At 36.5% G+C, this 15200-nt stretch overlaps 1 protein-coding gene across 2 annotated transcripts in view; it reads left to right on the forward strand.

The window, feature by feature from the left end:
* LOC149564520 (3-ketoacyl-acyl carrier protein synthase III) overlaps positions 1–15200 on the forward strand; it is a 69312-nt gene that overhangs the window by 20945 nt on the left and 33167 nt on the right. For both annotated transcript variants that reach the window (XM_089818075.1, XM_089818076.1), the window contains exons 2-3: positions 14296–14444; positions 14642–14778. In XM_089818075.1, coding sequence (XP_089674201.1) covers positions 14296–14444; positions 14642–14778 — 286 coding nt within the window. The remainder of the gene's footprint in view (positions 1–14295; positions 14445–14641; positions 14779–15200) is intronic.

The following is a 15200-nucleotide window of genomic DNA, read 5'->3' on the forward strand; positions in this document are numbered from 1 at the left end:
GGCTGAGGTGGTGTACACATAGCTAGGCATTGGTTCCATAAAGAATTACATTTTCATCGGCTAAAAAATAACTAAACTCCATCGGTTGAAATATTTGAAAAGAACATTTGAGAAATATATGCCCTAAGAAAAAGATAATCGCTCAAAACAACTAGGAACAATAATAATGATAAAGGTTCTCCTTCCAAATGATTTAAAATATATATTGACATCATGGTATCTATGCCACCTCTATTTGTGCGTACACATATACATACAAGTGCATAAATTTAATCATTATTTCTTTTGTACCATTATATTGCTTTATGTGTGCGCACACACACATGTACATACATGCATGTGCAAGTATAGGTATCCTGATATCATGGTGTTGGTATATAAAGCATAATAGGAGGCTCCACAATAATTTCAGATAAAAAGGTAACAACTTGTTCATAGTTCAATTTATGCTCAATGATTCTTTTTATTATTAAGTGATATATAATTTAACTGGTTAGCTCATGGTTGTCTAATGTACACTCTTGCTTGCCTATTTGTTTACCCTTAGCCATGGTGGTTCATGACTCATACGTGTTTGCCTAGTGATAGGTGGTGCCCCCATGCCCAATTCCTTTCTGGCAATACTTCCCCCCCTTTGATGTGCTCCTGCAAGGAAGAAAATCTCCACAATAATATCATATTTCTCAATATAATCACAATTACTATAACAAGTTATTATTCATAAAATATCATAACGACTAACCACCATTTCACTTTCCATGAATTCATTATGAATAACCAACTTTCCGAGATTTCAAGGTAACATCATAACTACTAACTAACATGTCATCTTCATATGAAATTATAATGATTAACCATCTTACCCTTTCACATAATCATAACTAGTTTTACCTGTCAACTGACTTCACATGAAACCTCAACCATTATATGAACATTTTAAAATTGAGCCAAAAATTGGGATGTAACAATACTAATGCCCATGCAAATTGAATTATAGAAGCATACTAGTGCTCATGCAAAGAATTCCTAATTCCAATTCTAATTTGAAGAACGAAACACAAAAATGTAATTTTCCCACTCATCTTCCAGATGAACCAAACAGTTCTACTAAAATTGCAAAAAACATTTTTAAGATTTGCGAAGGCTTGATTTGGCTAAATTGAGATTTGTAGAAATTTTGATTTCTACAATTATGAACCAAACAGACCCTTTAGGGATTTATTTTGCAGCAATCAGCCGACTGGCTTATCGGGATATGTAACAGACTGAATGCCGCTTAAGGCACAATTTTATAGTTGTAGCTTACCATTGTAATGTGAGTGAGCTGGAGATCCAAGGATTAGAGTTAGAAATTCAGGATAGGCATCCTGCGGGGTGATAGACTTTGGAGAAGGATCATTTTTGATCTGTTGTTTAGTTCATGTATTTGCCGTCACCGGGAAGGCCTTACAACCCGGCATATGGTTGTACTTATTGAATTTATCCATTGATCTGGTTTTGTTTCTCTTTCAAATCTGTGTATTGCTTCCATGGTTATTAGCCACAAGGTTTTTACATCCTGTTCTGGGGTTCTCCCCTCTTGGACTGCGTCAGTTTTTGTGCTTCGCAAATTCAAGGAGTGTTGCATAAATGTTTGACAATTTTTTTAACTCTATGATTGATTCAAAATAGTAGTGATATTTAATGACAGTTATAAATACAAATATGAAAAGTAACAGTTCATACCATATGCTTTTTCTCACGAGTTTCTAATATAATATACACCCTTAGTTTTTTCTTTAAAATTAACTCCTAGCTAATAATAAGATGCAATGCATAATCCTTTCCACTTTTTGATCACCTGGATCTTAGAATGGGACATATGGTGTCTTAGAGCATGTAATAACTAGATCAAAGAAGCCTCTGTTGACAAAATCATGGATTTCAAGTGTAACAAATTGTATAAAGATGGTAACTCTTGAATCTCTTTTGTTCTCAATGATCAGCTAATGGATGAGAAGAAGATGACGGCCAGAATAGGCGACTAAAGTGATTTGGTAGTGACTTTAGGTCATGCTGTGAAACTAGGGAAAGTATTTACTAAAGAAAATCAGTTGCTTTCTTATCTTTGTTATCCTCTGCTGCAACAAAAGCTTCATGGGAAGAATCATACAAACTAAACAATTGTTCAATCTTCTTTATCTCTCTTCAAGTGGAAGATTCTTTTCATCAACTTCCTGATTGAACTTAGGGTCTTAACAAGTGACCGTTTTATCTCTCAAATTAGCTATTACCTTGAAAGGAACTTCCACAACGACACATTTTTCTTTTGTAATTTCTACTTACTCGATTTGTTTTTATTGCCACATCTTCTCTTCTGCATTGTCCTCTAGCGTGGGACGTCCTCTGCTCTGTCTTCACTTTGCTCCATATATGCAGATAAAACAATGCTAGACAAAACAAAGTTTTTATTATTATCCTTACCCTGTCAACAACTGTATGCACCAATGCATCCATGCCTTCTTTACTACACTATAACATTTGTCTTCATCTCCTGTCATGCCACCTATATGAGATTCTTCATTATTAGCAATCACATTTATGGAAATTCTTCCACATTCCTTAGCTTCCAATATTTTCAATCTTAAACAGATTCTCACCATGTTCTCAAGGATCCATAAGGCAAATGAATCATATTCTTTTCTCTGACACGCCATTATTATTGTTCACATCTATGACACCTCTTGCATGTTACACTTGCAGCAAGCGCACCAGAGTATTCAGTTTATATCCAACAACAGAACCGTTTCAGGTACACTAGTTGCTTCTCACGATGATTATTGCAACAAATTAATTAAACATGCATTCTTCAATAGTCACGGATGTCTGCAACAAAAATTCACTAGACCCTTCTAATAAGCCTTCTAGCTAATTTTTTGTATACAAACCATCTCATGCAATTGATGCAATCTCCACCACATCCTAGCAAGCGGATCTGCTTTGATAAAACTTGATGCAGTGTAGGATCTAGTATCCAATGAGGGGCAATTAATTCCAACAACCATAGACATACACTCTCATAACCATTGGTCCACTGATATATGGGGAGAACTTGCAGTCATGTCTAACTCCCATTATGGAAGCAATAACAACAAACAATTTCCTTATTATTGAAAATTTAGATTACCTATTTGTTCCATAGGCAACAGGGGCTTACAAACTTCTTTACCTTCACCTCTCACTCTAACCCAATCAAGAATAGGATTTCATTAGGCTTTCACAATAGATGCCTCCATATCCTCCTCCTACAACCTTCTTCTGTATTCTCTCATCTCCATTCTTCACCTAAGGAGGAAAATATGTAATGTTTGCTCCTCTATACCCTTTTTAATAGCCTTTACTTTACATATTTGGAGACATCTCTGCCTTAAACAGAAGTGAGAAGAGACCAGCTATAAAGTAACAAGCCAAAATAGTTTGTTGCACCTTCAAGAAGTAGTAATGCTAATGAAAGGTATCATGAATTCTCAACAAGTGGACAAGCTGTCACAGCTGTCCCATACATCCAGGTTTTTTAATTGCAACACCAACATTAATATATAGGCAACTTTGATATCCCTAGTGTAACACCGCGTCAAGGTTCTGTAATAGCTATAATAATTGTCTAACAATTGCCTGTGAGAGAGAATAGATAATTGTCACTCAAGAATGGATGAAGTGCAAGTCAAGATTGTAACTGCCTAGTCGGTTGGGATCTTTATGCAAGTCCAAGAGGAAATACTTGGTAGAAGTTGCCACCCAATAGATACATAGTTGTGAAGCGAGTTGAGCTGGCCATTTGTCCCAAAAGATGCATCTATCTAGGAGACCGCTACTATCTTAGCTAAAGATCTCACATGAGATTATTTGACCATGTCATAGATCTCGAGGGGATATGCTAGACACTTACCAACAAGTTATCTATTAGAAAAACTGTCACATAAATAGAAATTAGAAGATATGTAAGCTAATTACACAACAAAGGAGTAGGAGTTTCAATGTAGAAGGAAATGTTGGTAGGTCCTAGCAATAAAGGAGACAAGATGATACATGGGCCCCATCATCAATTGAGGAGACAACACATGTGCTTCATCATCAAGGAAACCACTTGCCCAAGTTTAATTTCAAAATATTAATTGTAAGGCACTTAAATATGTGGATTTGTGTTTGAAGGAGTATTCATGTAATTAATGATGAGGTAAAGCCCACCTTGATAATGCACTTCAATCAATAAAAATAGTGTTGGAATCCAAGAGGGTTCCCATAGCAGCTAGGATGAATGCGAATCGTGGAATATAAACCCAACCAAAGGTGAATTTGTGGATCCTAGTAGACAAGGGGAATTTAGGATCTTGGATAGGCAATCAACAAGGTAAATGGTAGAAATGTATTACCAACATTAGTGTAAGAGCATGATTAAGAGAGACGCCGCATAGATTGATAGGGAAAATGTAAACACCAAACAAGACCTGCAAAAGAAATGAAATTAGAAAGAAAACCAAAATTGTTTGAACAATATTTTTTTGGGTGTGTATGAGAGTTTTGGATGCTATCGTATCACTTTTAGTTTTGGTCCCCTGCAAGCTACCCTTCTCATTTGTTTAACAACCCTCAAGGAGTTAGGTTCATTATGATCTTTTGAAGCTACGGTTTTTATTGATCATTGGTGCAGGAGCACCTAATGTACAGGAACAAAATGAGGCTAAGAGTCCTTATATGAGAAGTTGAAATTTAATTGAGTCATTTGTAATGTATTTGAGTCCATTAAGTCAAGATGTAAAGGCTAGAGAAGCCATTTGTAACAAGTTAAAATTGTGCAAGGAGGTCTTAATATGGTCAGTAATGTCAAAATTGTTATTTTATCTGTGAGTGGACCTATTTATATCCATATAAATTCATTTGAGTCATAGGTTTGGTTTAGGTTGGGTTTATACATAAGTTGCAATGCAAAGGAGCATAAAATGCTTAAAATGTTGTCAAAACAAATGCATAATGTTGTAAAGGGTTAAAAGAATGTAAGGAGTTGGTTTAAAAGGTGGTTGGTAAGTTATAAACCACCACAACCATTATAAAATCATTGTGTTGGTTGTTCCAAATCATTAAGGAGAAGAAGGAAACATTTTTGAGGAATTTTGGTGCTATCTACTCTTATTATTTTGATTGGGTTTTCAGTTTCTGTGTCAGTTCTAGGTCTTGTACAACCATGTATAACCTAGAAACCATGTATAATCTGTACATTTGGATAATTTGATGAATAATTTTCCTTCTCTTTTTGGTTTGGAGTAATTTCATTAAGTTTTGAAGAAGTAACGAGTATTTTTTGGTAAAAATGGTTGTTTGCAGATTTGAGAATCCCTAACAACAGTCATATTACAGAGTTTGGTATGAATACATGTGGAAGAATTATGACCTCTAAATGGATTCGTTGGAAAGATATTTGAATCATCTTTGATTTCCTTTTTGTTTGAGTCACTTTTATGGATATTTGCGAAAGTTGTGATTCATTTAGTAAAAACGGGTTTTTGAATACATTCAATGGTGAGTTGCAGGGAATGGTTTGTGCTCATATAATGAGTTATGGATTTCAGAAATTAATGGCTTACAGATTGTGAAACTAGACTCACAAGTGGTCAATTTGAAATTGTTTTGGTTTCATTGGGATTTGTTTTGAGCAAGATATTGGATGCCCTAGGAGGGGTTTCATGTTTTCTTTCTGGTTTATGACAGTGAAAATGGGTATTGGTGTAGAGACCATAAATCTTAATTGAATAGTTGGATTGGGATCATATTTTGATATGTTTTAGAAGGACTAATTTTGAACATGTCCACCAGGAGGATTTTCAAGAAGATGTATAGAACATAAGATATGAACAACTCAATCAGGAATAGAAATCAGGCAATGTGAATGGAGGAATATTAAACATGTGTTGAAACATGTTGTTTTTAACCTCATGAGATGCCTCTAACAATGGAATTATTTAATGGATGTTGAAGGGATCAGCATGGATCCCATTGATTGGCTTGTTTGGAGGATGCTCTGCATCAATCATCCAACTCAATAAACTACTGATCCATGGAGGACTGAAGGAAAATGATATCTAAATGGCACCAACTATTGGTTGGTTTTACTTTTGTTCAATGGTGGGCACTCATTTTGGCAAGTTGTTTTGGTATGTCTCAAGCTATTGAGCAGCAACATGGCAGTTCAAATGGTTAGTGGGAGGCAATGGAAATTGAAGGTTTGCATTCTCAAGCTTTCTACCAATTGTTGGATCTCTATATCAACGGGTTGCAAGAGCCGAAGGGTGACATAAGGGAAAACTTGTATGAGTGCCCACTAGCTATTCCATTAGCTTTGATCAACAATTTAGACTTTTTGGGAGCAATTGTAAATAGAGAAAGGGTGTTAATATTTTTCAGATCAATGAGCCATGATTCTTCAAGATTGCAAGCCAAAAAAATTTGAATGCAGATTGGGGCTTGCTTTGGGTTTTGACAATTCTATCTTTGGATGCATTTGACGTATCTCCTATCTTTGCGTATTTAGGGCATGGAACCATGCCTAGCATGAATCTGAATTCTCGTGGTTGCATACACTCAATGTGATATTTTTCAAGCCAAGTCTTCTGTATCCTGTGATTGGCTTAGGAATGTTTGAGTGCAGCCAACAAGAAATTGATTGTTCCTTCCCCTTATTTTGTATAATAGGAGCTTTATTGTTTAGGATGGAATTTATACTCATCCTCGAAGCATGCTGCAAGTCTAAACTTTCATTACACTTTCTTCATCTATTGAGTTTGGTACTCAAACCTTGTTTCATGTGTTTAGGGATTTATCATTCAAACCTTTTCTAAGTTGTAAATATGTATGTTATCAAGACATTACAGCATAAAGTAGGATGGAATTTATACTCGTTTTTGAAGCATGTTACAAGTCTAAACTTTAATCACACTTTCTTTATCTGTTGAGTTTGGTACTTTCTTACATGTGTTTAGGGATTTATCATTTAAACCATTTCTAAGTTGCAAATGTGTACCTTATCAAGACAGTTTAATGCATCAAGTTGTGACAATGTATTCTTAATTTCTTTCTGCCACACTTCCATTCTCATTGTGGATGAATATTTAGTATTTACCTTTTGCATTATTAGCAATGTCCATATATTGTTGTTTGTCGACTATTGATTCATTTATTCCAGAAATAGTTAGAGGCTTTCTTCATCTTGGAACATCTCCCTTGTTAGATTGAGTTTTTATGTTCATTTGCTTTTTCCTTTTGCCTATTCGTCTGCAAAATATGAGTGAGCACTTCTTGAAATCTTACAGTGAACTGGCCTTAAAAGTCGGGGAGGTTGTTTTGTGGATCATGTCCGAGTCACATTATTTCCTATTGCTGTGCTCTCTATGTCTGGTTTAATAGACCTGCTGGTTCCCAAAATGGTTTTTAAGCTCTACAAGCTTCCGGCATATTCACTATAGGTCCTCCTACACTTCTGGCTCTGTAAAACCAAGGCTGGTTCACCTAGATTTGGTAAGAGTTCAACAACATTTCCCTGAATCACTAAAACAGATTATCTCGTAAAAGGCTCAACAATAACATGAAAATACTGAATAGTGGCTAATTATTCATTGATTCTCAATTGTCATGGAGCATGAGATATACACCGTACACATCCAAAAAACTAAAATGATTTTAATTCATATTTTCGTATGACTGGACAGAAAGAATCAACACAATAATATTCCAGGTATCTTAGATTAGTGCCTTATCAATTGGGTAATCAAAACAAAGAAAATTTTATCATGTAAACGACATATGCTGTAAAATGATTCCTAGCTACTATTACTGTTGCATTACAGTAGTACTTCTCAAGTAATTTGAAATCAGACTTATTATAATGATCCTTGTGCAATCTTATGAACCCATGAATTAATCTTTCAGCATTTTAATTGATCTTTGATCAAAGGTTAGAAATTAATACATACACATTTGAAATAAATGCAATGAATGTAGTGAGAACTTTGAATTACTAAATTCACAATTTGAAAGATTGATACGTAGCAGGGCACCAAATTCAAACCATATTCCATTAAACTTCTGAATCGTTGTCTTTACAATCTAGCTTGCTCATTTGAAAAGATTACTAACTACAATAGGACTCAAATCTTAAACTTCAATTTGCTCTGAAATAGTCATACAATAATTCATGACATGCCCTATGCCTGACTGAGACTTAGACCTATACGTAAGATTCTAAATCTTTTTCTCAGCCCCTCCTAAGTGATCTTGAAAATCCTTTTATAGAATAAGGATTACAACAAGCAAAGGATCACTTAGGGAATCAAAAACTTGATAACTGCTTAATTGAAAAGAAACTGAATAACACTAATAGACAATAACAGCAACCCTGGAACTGCAACAAGACTTATGGCACCAACTTAATGGTAATCAGATACACCTCTTTAAATCTTCGTGAGTCACTCTTAGCTTTAACAGCTAAATCAAAGTACCCGATAAAGTAGTTGTTCTCCCTCTTTCTAGCTGGCTGCCATGTGTCAAACCTTCTGCAAACGGACAAAAGAGAAAACATAACAGCTATGCTGGCCTCGGCTGATTCATTGTGGCTTTCCAAAATGCAACTTCCCTATTTTTTGGCCATGTAAACATCTGCACAAACTCCAACTGGCACACCAAATGATTCCAACATGCATCTGTAATAGCTCTAGCATCAGAGATTTATTTAACCATATCGACTTCTGCTGTAAACAAACCATCTAGCACTTCATTGAAAGTGGAAATATCAATATGATTCGACATTGCAATAATGTTTCCACATTCAATAATCATATCAAACTCTGCAGTCTATGTGCTCACCTCTTTCACCTTCCTTCCTTTTCGCAAATAACTGGGATGTATGCGCTGTAAGACTTGACAAACAAGTGCATCTTCTCTTTAATGATCTGAGCCTTCCCTGTGAAAAGTGCAAATAACATATTTACATTCTTAACCATGTCCCAAGCCTATGAAATCTTGTCTGGCAAGTCTGGTCTATAAGGCATAACAACCATAAGTTTCTCCATAATCACATTTCTTCCAAACCATAAAACATGAAGAGGGGTTAACATAGCAATGGCATCGACACATTTGTCGTTAACTCTATGAAGAGTCAAAAGTGAGCCATGAACCAGATCAATTTTTCTTTTTAGTATATCAACCCTGTGTTGCAAAACTTCCAAGAAAACCTTAACACCCAGTGTATTTTTCTCTTCTTCTAACTCCTCAATCTTCCCGGCATACTCTTTAATTTTAGCTCCTTGTGACACAGTAGAAATAACAACACTGGAAGTGAGGGGAAGGAGATCACCTTCTGTTTCAACTACAGCATCTGCAACCTCTTGGAATTGCAATAAGAAGCTCTGTAATCTTCTGATCATGTTCTGCAATTTTTTCCTCCAACTTAAAATTAATCATGAGCTGCTGCTCATACTGTTTAGCAACATTATTTAGACCGGTATAACACTCAGCCAACTTTCTTTCTAGATCTTCAGCCTTGGCTTTACCCAAAAATGAAAAGTGAGAGATTGCTGCTAGTGTTCTGTATATTTCATATCATTTTATTTCCTCATCTCTTCCTGTGAATATCTATCAAGTGGGGCTTGTGAGTTGCTGGGTCCAGTGACCAGATAGCCAAAGTTTTGCTTTTTGGATCAAAACCCGATCCACGAATGAATTCTCTAAATTCTACTTCAGACGTGAAAATTGGGTCCAGTTGACTCTTGGTCTGATCAATAACAAAAGGTGACTTTAAATCCCATCCAGGTACAAGCAACATACCACTATGATGGACTAATTCCGTAGTCTGCTCGGCAAAATTGCGACTCTCAGGATCATATTGTTGCAAAGCCATCACAACCTCCTCCTTTTTGCTGTCATCTTCATCAGGCCCCATCAACATTTTTAATTCTCTTTTAACTTTATCAGAAGACTCTTAATAGTCATCAGTTTTTGCTGGAGTCATCATCTTGAACAAAAGAATTTGACAGTAGCAACTTGTCATCCATTTGTGTCACAATCGCAACTTCATTCTCATCAGTCCTATCACCCTTAGGTGGCACCTGAGCATCCCTCAAACTATTTCTTAACTCTTGAAAATATTGCCCCTACTCTGTGATCACTGCCTTGGCAGTATCCCTGACTACTTGAGTGACAGGCTCAATCTTTTGTCTCTTGGCAGCCAGAACTTGTGAGGACTCTACCTCATCACCTGGCTTAACAACAACATACTCATCACCAGGAGGGATGTTGCCATGCGAAGTTTTGACATCCTCTGGATTGACTCTTGCTTCTGCACCTCCTGGAACATTTGGAATTTTATTCATAATATCATCATAATTTTGAAATAAGGCTTTAAGCCTATTCCAGTAATCCAATTCATGATAGAAATTGGGAAATGAGGAATCCAACTGCTTAAACTCATTTTTCACCCTCTGGATATCATTCCACCTTCTCTTTTCATTCAAAACATCAGGAATAGCTGAATTCCTAATAAAATCCTCCTCTAGCAGTTGGCAGTGATCAGGCAAGGGCATACCTGCCATTTCCCTCAATGTTCTCTTCATAAACCTTTCTGGGTCAGTTAACCTCCACCTAGCTGTAGCCATTCTATAATGCTTAAGGAAAGAATTCATGGGATCTAACGTCCATTTCCAAATGGTAAAATCATCAACTATCCATAGACTAGGAGTCAAAGTGCCCTTCTTCTTCTTTGGTTCCAGGAATTCCTTGTCAACCAATGTCACCTGTCCAAATAAATTCCACTATGCCAATCCTAGAAGGGACATACTTGGGTAATATATGGGGTGGCTGAGGACAACCGAAAACCCTGATGATAGTACAATTATCAAACAAAAATGCATCAACCTCCCCTCCCCCAATTATGCCTAATAGGGCCATCAAGCTTAGTGTGAAGTCTAAGCATTAATCTTAGCATTGGAGGAATTCTGTCCTCAACTACACCTAATATTCTCCTAAGGGAAAAAGAATCCGGCTCTCAAGAGTCAAAACACACAAAAGAAGAAACATGTGGTACTTTCCCATACCCTGGTCCACAATTGAATTGGCAGTGGCACACCCATTTCTTCCCTCATCAAGTCTAGTTCCTTATCCATATGAACAACATTATGAAATAAAATGAGGTGCAACAGAAAGGAATAATACCTAAAATCAATTTCACTTGGCTTGCTCTGAATTTCCACCAAATCATTGTGCAACTTGTTGATGATATACCCCACATTCATACTCCTTTTTCGCATGGGGGTGCTGAACATCCATGGCCATCATTAATTACAATGTTTCCTCTGTCCACCCCAAGTACTCTGTGCAAACCGTGATCTGTGTATTTTAAATAATTATGAAAAGCCTGCAAACTAAAAGGAGGATGCATGTCCTTTGGAATGGGAATGGGTTTCCTTCCCTCTCTTGGCATATATTTAGGTATGGCCTCCTGCTTCAACACTTCCTTATGCGCATTATAGATTGCTTTCTCATTTTCCAAATCAATATCCACATTCAGAGTGCCAGTGACACCAAAATCTTGCACAGCACTTGCTCTGTCAATCTTTACCATGGTTGACTTGTCTTGGCATCTGATACACCTTTTGAAGGGGTCACAATTCCTCACCAGAGCCCTGACCAGGTCTACGCCCACAAATATGTCAGGAACGATCAACTTTGCTAAGTTCAGGAACCATGGGTTGCACATTGGCACATCCGTAACCTGGTTATTGTAGAAATACATGATTAAAGACCTGCCAGTCGAACCCAGAGTTTCAGTATCATTGCATCTGAAATATTTATCCCTCCAGGCCTGGTCATTTGCAAATAGTGCATTTTGACATCCTAGGTAGTAAATGTGCCAACTTTTTATATAGAAAACTTATCTTTCATGATCTTCTCTGCACCGCCAGTTTTAGTAGAAGAACTCGGTTGCACCATGTCTGAAAAACGAAATCACCCTTCATAGTAAAACACCTCACAACACACACACACACACACCCCTTTACCACACACTTTTGAAATTTGCAGAGAAACACCTTCGAACTGTTCCACAGTTCACAATGTTCAAAATTAGATACACAATGATGAATGATCATGCAAATTTATAACTCTTCGTATATATGCAAACTGTCCATCAACCTCGACATTGTTGTCTCCTGCATGCCAATTACTTATAGTGTTTGTGGAAGAAACCAATCATGTCAAAAGTTGGAATACATTACTCGCTGGCGGTTGTTTTAAATACTTCAAACTGCGTAACATGAAAAAAGAAACTTCCAACATGTCAAAACTTCATTGGCTATACTTATACCTTTACTGGGCTGTACTCTGGGAATTCTGTTAGCATGATTCATGTGTCACATTATCGCATCGCTGCACACCAGAAAAAGTAACCCGCCAATAAACTTGTGAACATTTGCAAACCAGCAACAGTTTCTTCGCACAATCATAGCCTTTAAGTAATGCCTAGCAGTTAACCTGCAAACATGCGCAACAGTTATCCCTTTAATATCTTCGCCTCATGGCAAACTGCTAACACTAAGGCAAAATCATCTTGCAGAGTTGCAGGCACCAATGATCTATCTCCATGAACACGTGGCACAATCTCACTTACTCGCAGCTCAAATATTCCCTTTAAAAATACCCTTGCGATCATGCGAACAACCCTTGCCTTTATTTCTTAGATCAGACACATGGCAACTAACAACATGATCGCAATAATAAAGAACTCCTTTTAGTGAAACCAATGATTATGCCCTAGATTGAAAACTGGTCACTTCTTGGTGGGACCTACTAGACACGTGGCGACCATTCGCATGTTTGCTCTTTACAAGTTTTAACCTTCAAAATAACCTGTGAGAATGTGAATGACATAAAGCTTGACATCAATGGTTAGGATCACACGTTTGCAAGTTAAAATCACTAACTGTCAAGCACCATGTGAACATGAGAAATGTATGAAATTGAAGTGCCAGCACAAGTTCACAAGTGCCAAACATAACTCTATTTCACTTTTGCGAACTTGCGAACAACCATAAAACTTCAAGATATAACTGTTTCACATGATCACAACCATCAGGATTTAGTGTTTCCTAACCTTGCGAATGCGCGTCAAATATAAAACTTGACCCTTCGTGGCTTTACACGTTACATGACAGTTGACTACTTTTGACCCACAAACAGACGAAAACATAAAAGACAAATTACTGATGCTGATCACGATGAGGAACCAGTATAACGAATCACAATGAAACACCTGGACAATAATGCAGAGACACAATCCAACTCAAACCTGCAAAACTCATGAAGGAAAAATGAAATTCAGGCACGGAAAACCTTGACGAGCAAAACACAACATTTTAGCCGACTTTTTTCAGTTCTAACAAGATCGATGACTGCACTTTCTGAGTGACAGCGCTATCATAGTTTTAAATTGTAATTAGTTGCATTGAAACCGAAGATTTCAGATTGACTTGCTATGGCGAACTCGTGCAAATTACTACGTTTTTCCTAGTATTCTCTAATACCATTATTTTGGCTATTGGGTTTCCTTTTATCAATCTTGATAAAATAGTGTAACTTACTAATTTGATATATATTTTGAGTCCTACTTACCTACTTTTGTCATACTTGGACATCAATGTATTTCTGGTTTCTTATTTATAGTTGAACAACATATTGTGTGCCATTCAAAATTTGAGAGAACTAATCCACAGGATATCATGAGCAGTTAATTTGAAATTTTGAATTTTATAGCTGATTTGCCACATGCGTTTGAGTTTTTTAATGATTAGATCCAATTCTTCCCCAAAACTTGTTATTGGTTAAATCCAATTCTACAACAGAATTTTTTACCATCCAAATCCATCATATTAAAAATTAGATTCAGTGAATCGAGTACTTATAATAGATACACCATTTGTCACTTCTCTCAGTGACAGTGTGTGTGGAGTAGATGGTTCACTTTCAAAAATAATTACTTTTCTGACAATTAATCTCATTTTCACTGTGATGAAAGGAGATTTAACTAATGATATGAACTTTATCAACATTGAAATTTCATTGCTCAATTATTTTTGAGGTCTGAGAAGAAAAGTAACGGACTGCTAGAGAAGATTTCGACTAGTTGGTTGTGCTGGTGAGCATCACATAATGTTTTTCAGATGTGTTAGTCACTAATCAACATTTCATAACTTTTATTCTTGCCATTGGGCATTTCAGAGTTGTTGGGAGAGGTTCCAAATTGATAGGTTCTGGTTCAGCAGTGCCAAAACTTCTTGTTTCAAATGATGATCTTTCGAAATTGGTTGAGACTTCAGATGAATGGATCTCTGTTCGGACAGGCATCCGCAATCGCCGAATTCTTTCAGGCAAGTTACCACCCTTAATTTGATCAGTTGTTATGTTAATATTTGGCATTATCTATCATAAGTTCTTCCATGTGATCTAGAGAGGAACAGATTGATCTGCTAGCTATTGAATGACTAGAATTAGAGTTTGTGTAGCTTGAAAAAAACTAAAACTTTTCATAGGAACAATTTTGACACAAGCACACTGTCTTTTGCAGGTGATGAAACACTGACTGGCCTTGCTGTAGAGTCTTCCAGAAGAGCTCTTGAAATGGCCAAAGTCAAGCCTGAAGATGTCCACTTGGTTTTGATGTGCACTTCTAGCCCAGATGATTTATTTGGAAGTGCTCCTCAGGTAAGCATTCTATGTATATTGTTTGATCTATATGACTAAAATCCTTCACTTTTTAAGATTTGGAAATATTTTACAAAATGGTCTATGTGCACCTGGTTATTCATCTATTTGAATTTTGAATGTTTGCATCAAACTCGAGGAAGGTAGAAATATGCAAAGTGTCATTCCGAATTTCTAACAATTTAACCACGCATTTACACTCCCATAGTGCAGAATTTATTTTAGGTTTTATTTTTATGATAGAAGTAGGATGCATAGGATCTTGCAAGGTCATTGGGAGTATAGTTAAGTAATATGTGTTTGTGGATGCTTAGTCTGACCCAAATTGGTTCTTGTGTGATGATGCTTCTTGAAGGACATGCATATAAAAAATCTGAGTCTAGTGTGTATTCTTGCAATTAACTAAAGTGAACTGGTCAATA

The sequence above is a fragment of the Cupressus sempervirens genome, chromosome 3 (genome assembly GCF_028749045.1).
Source record: "Cupressus sempervirens isolate cs-2001-9-10 chromosome 3, ASM2874904v1, whole genome shotgun sequence".
NCBI lineage: Eukaryota > Viridiplantae > Streptophyta > Pinopsida > Cupressales > Cupressaceae > Cupressus > Cupressus sempervirens.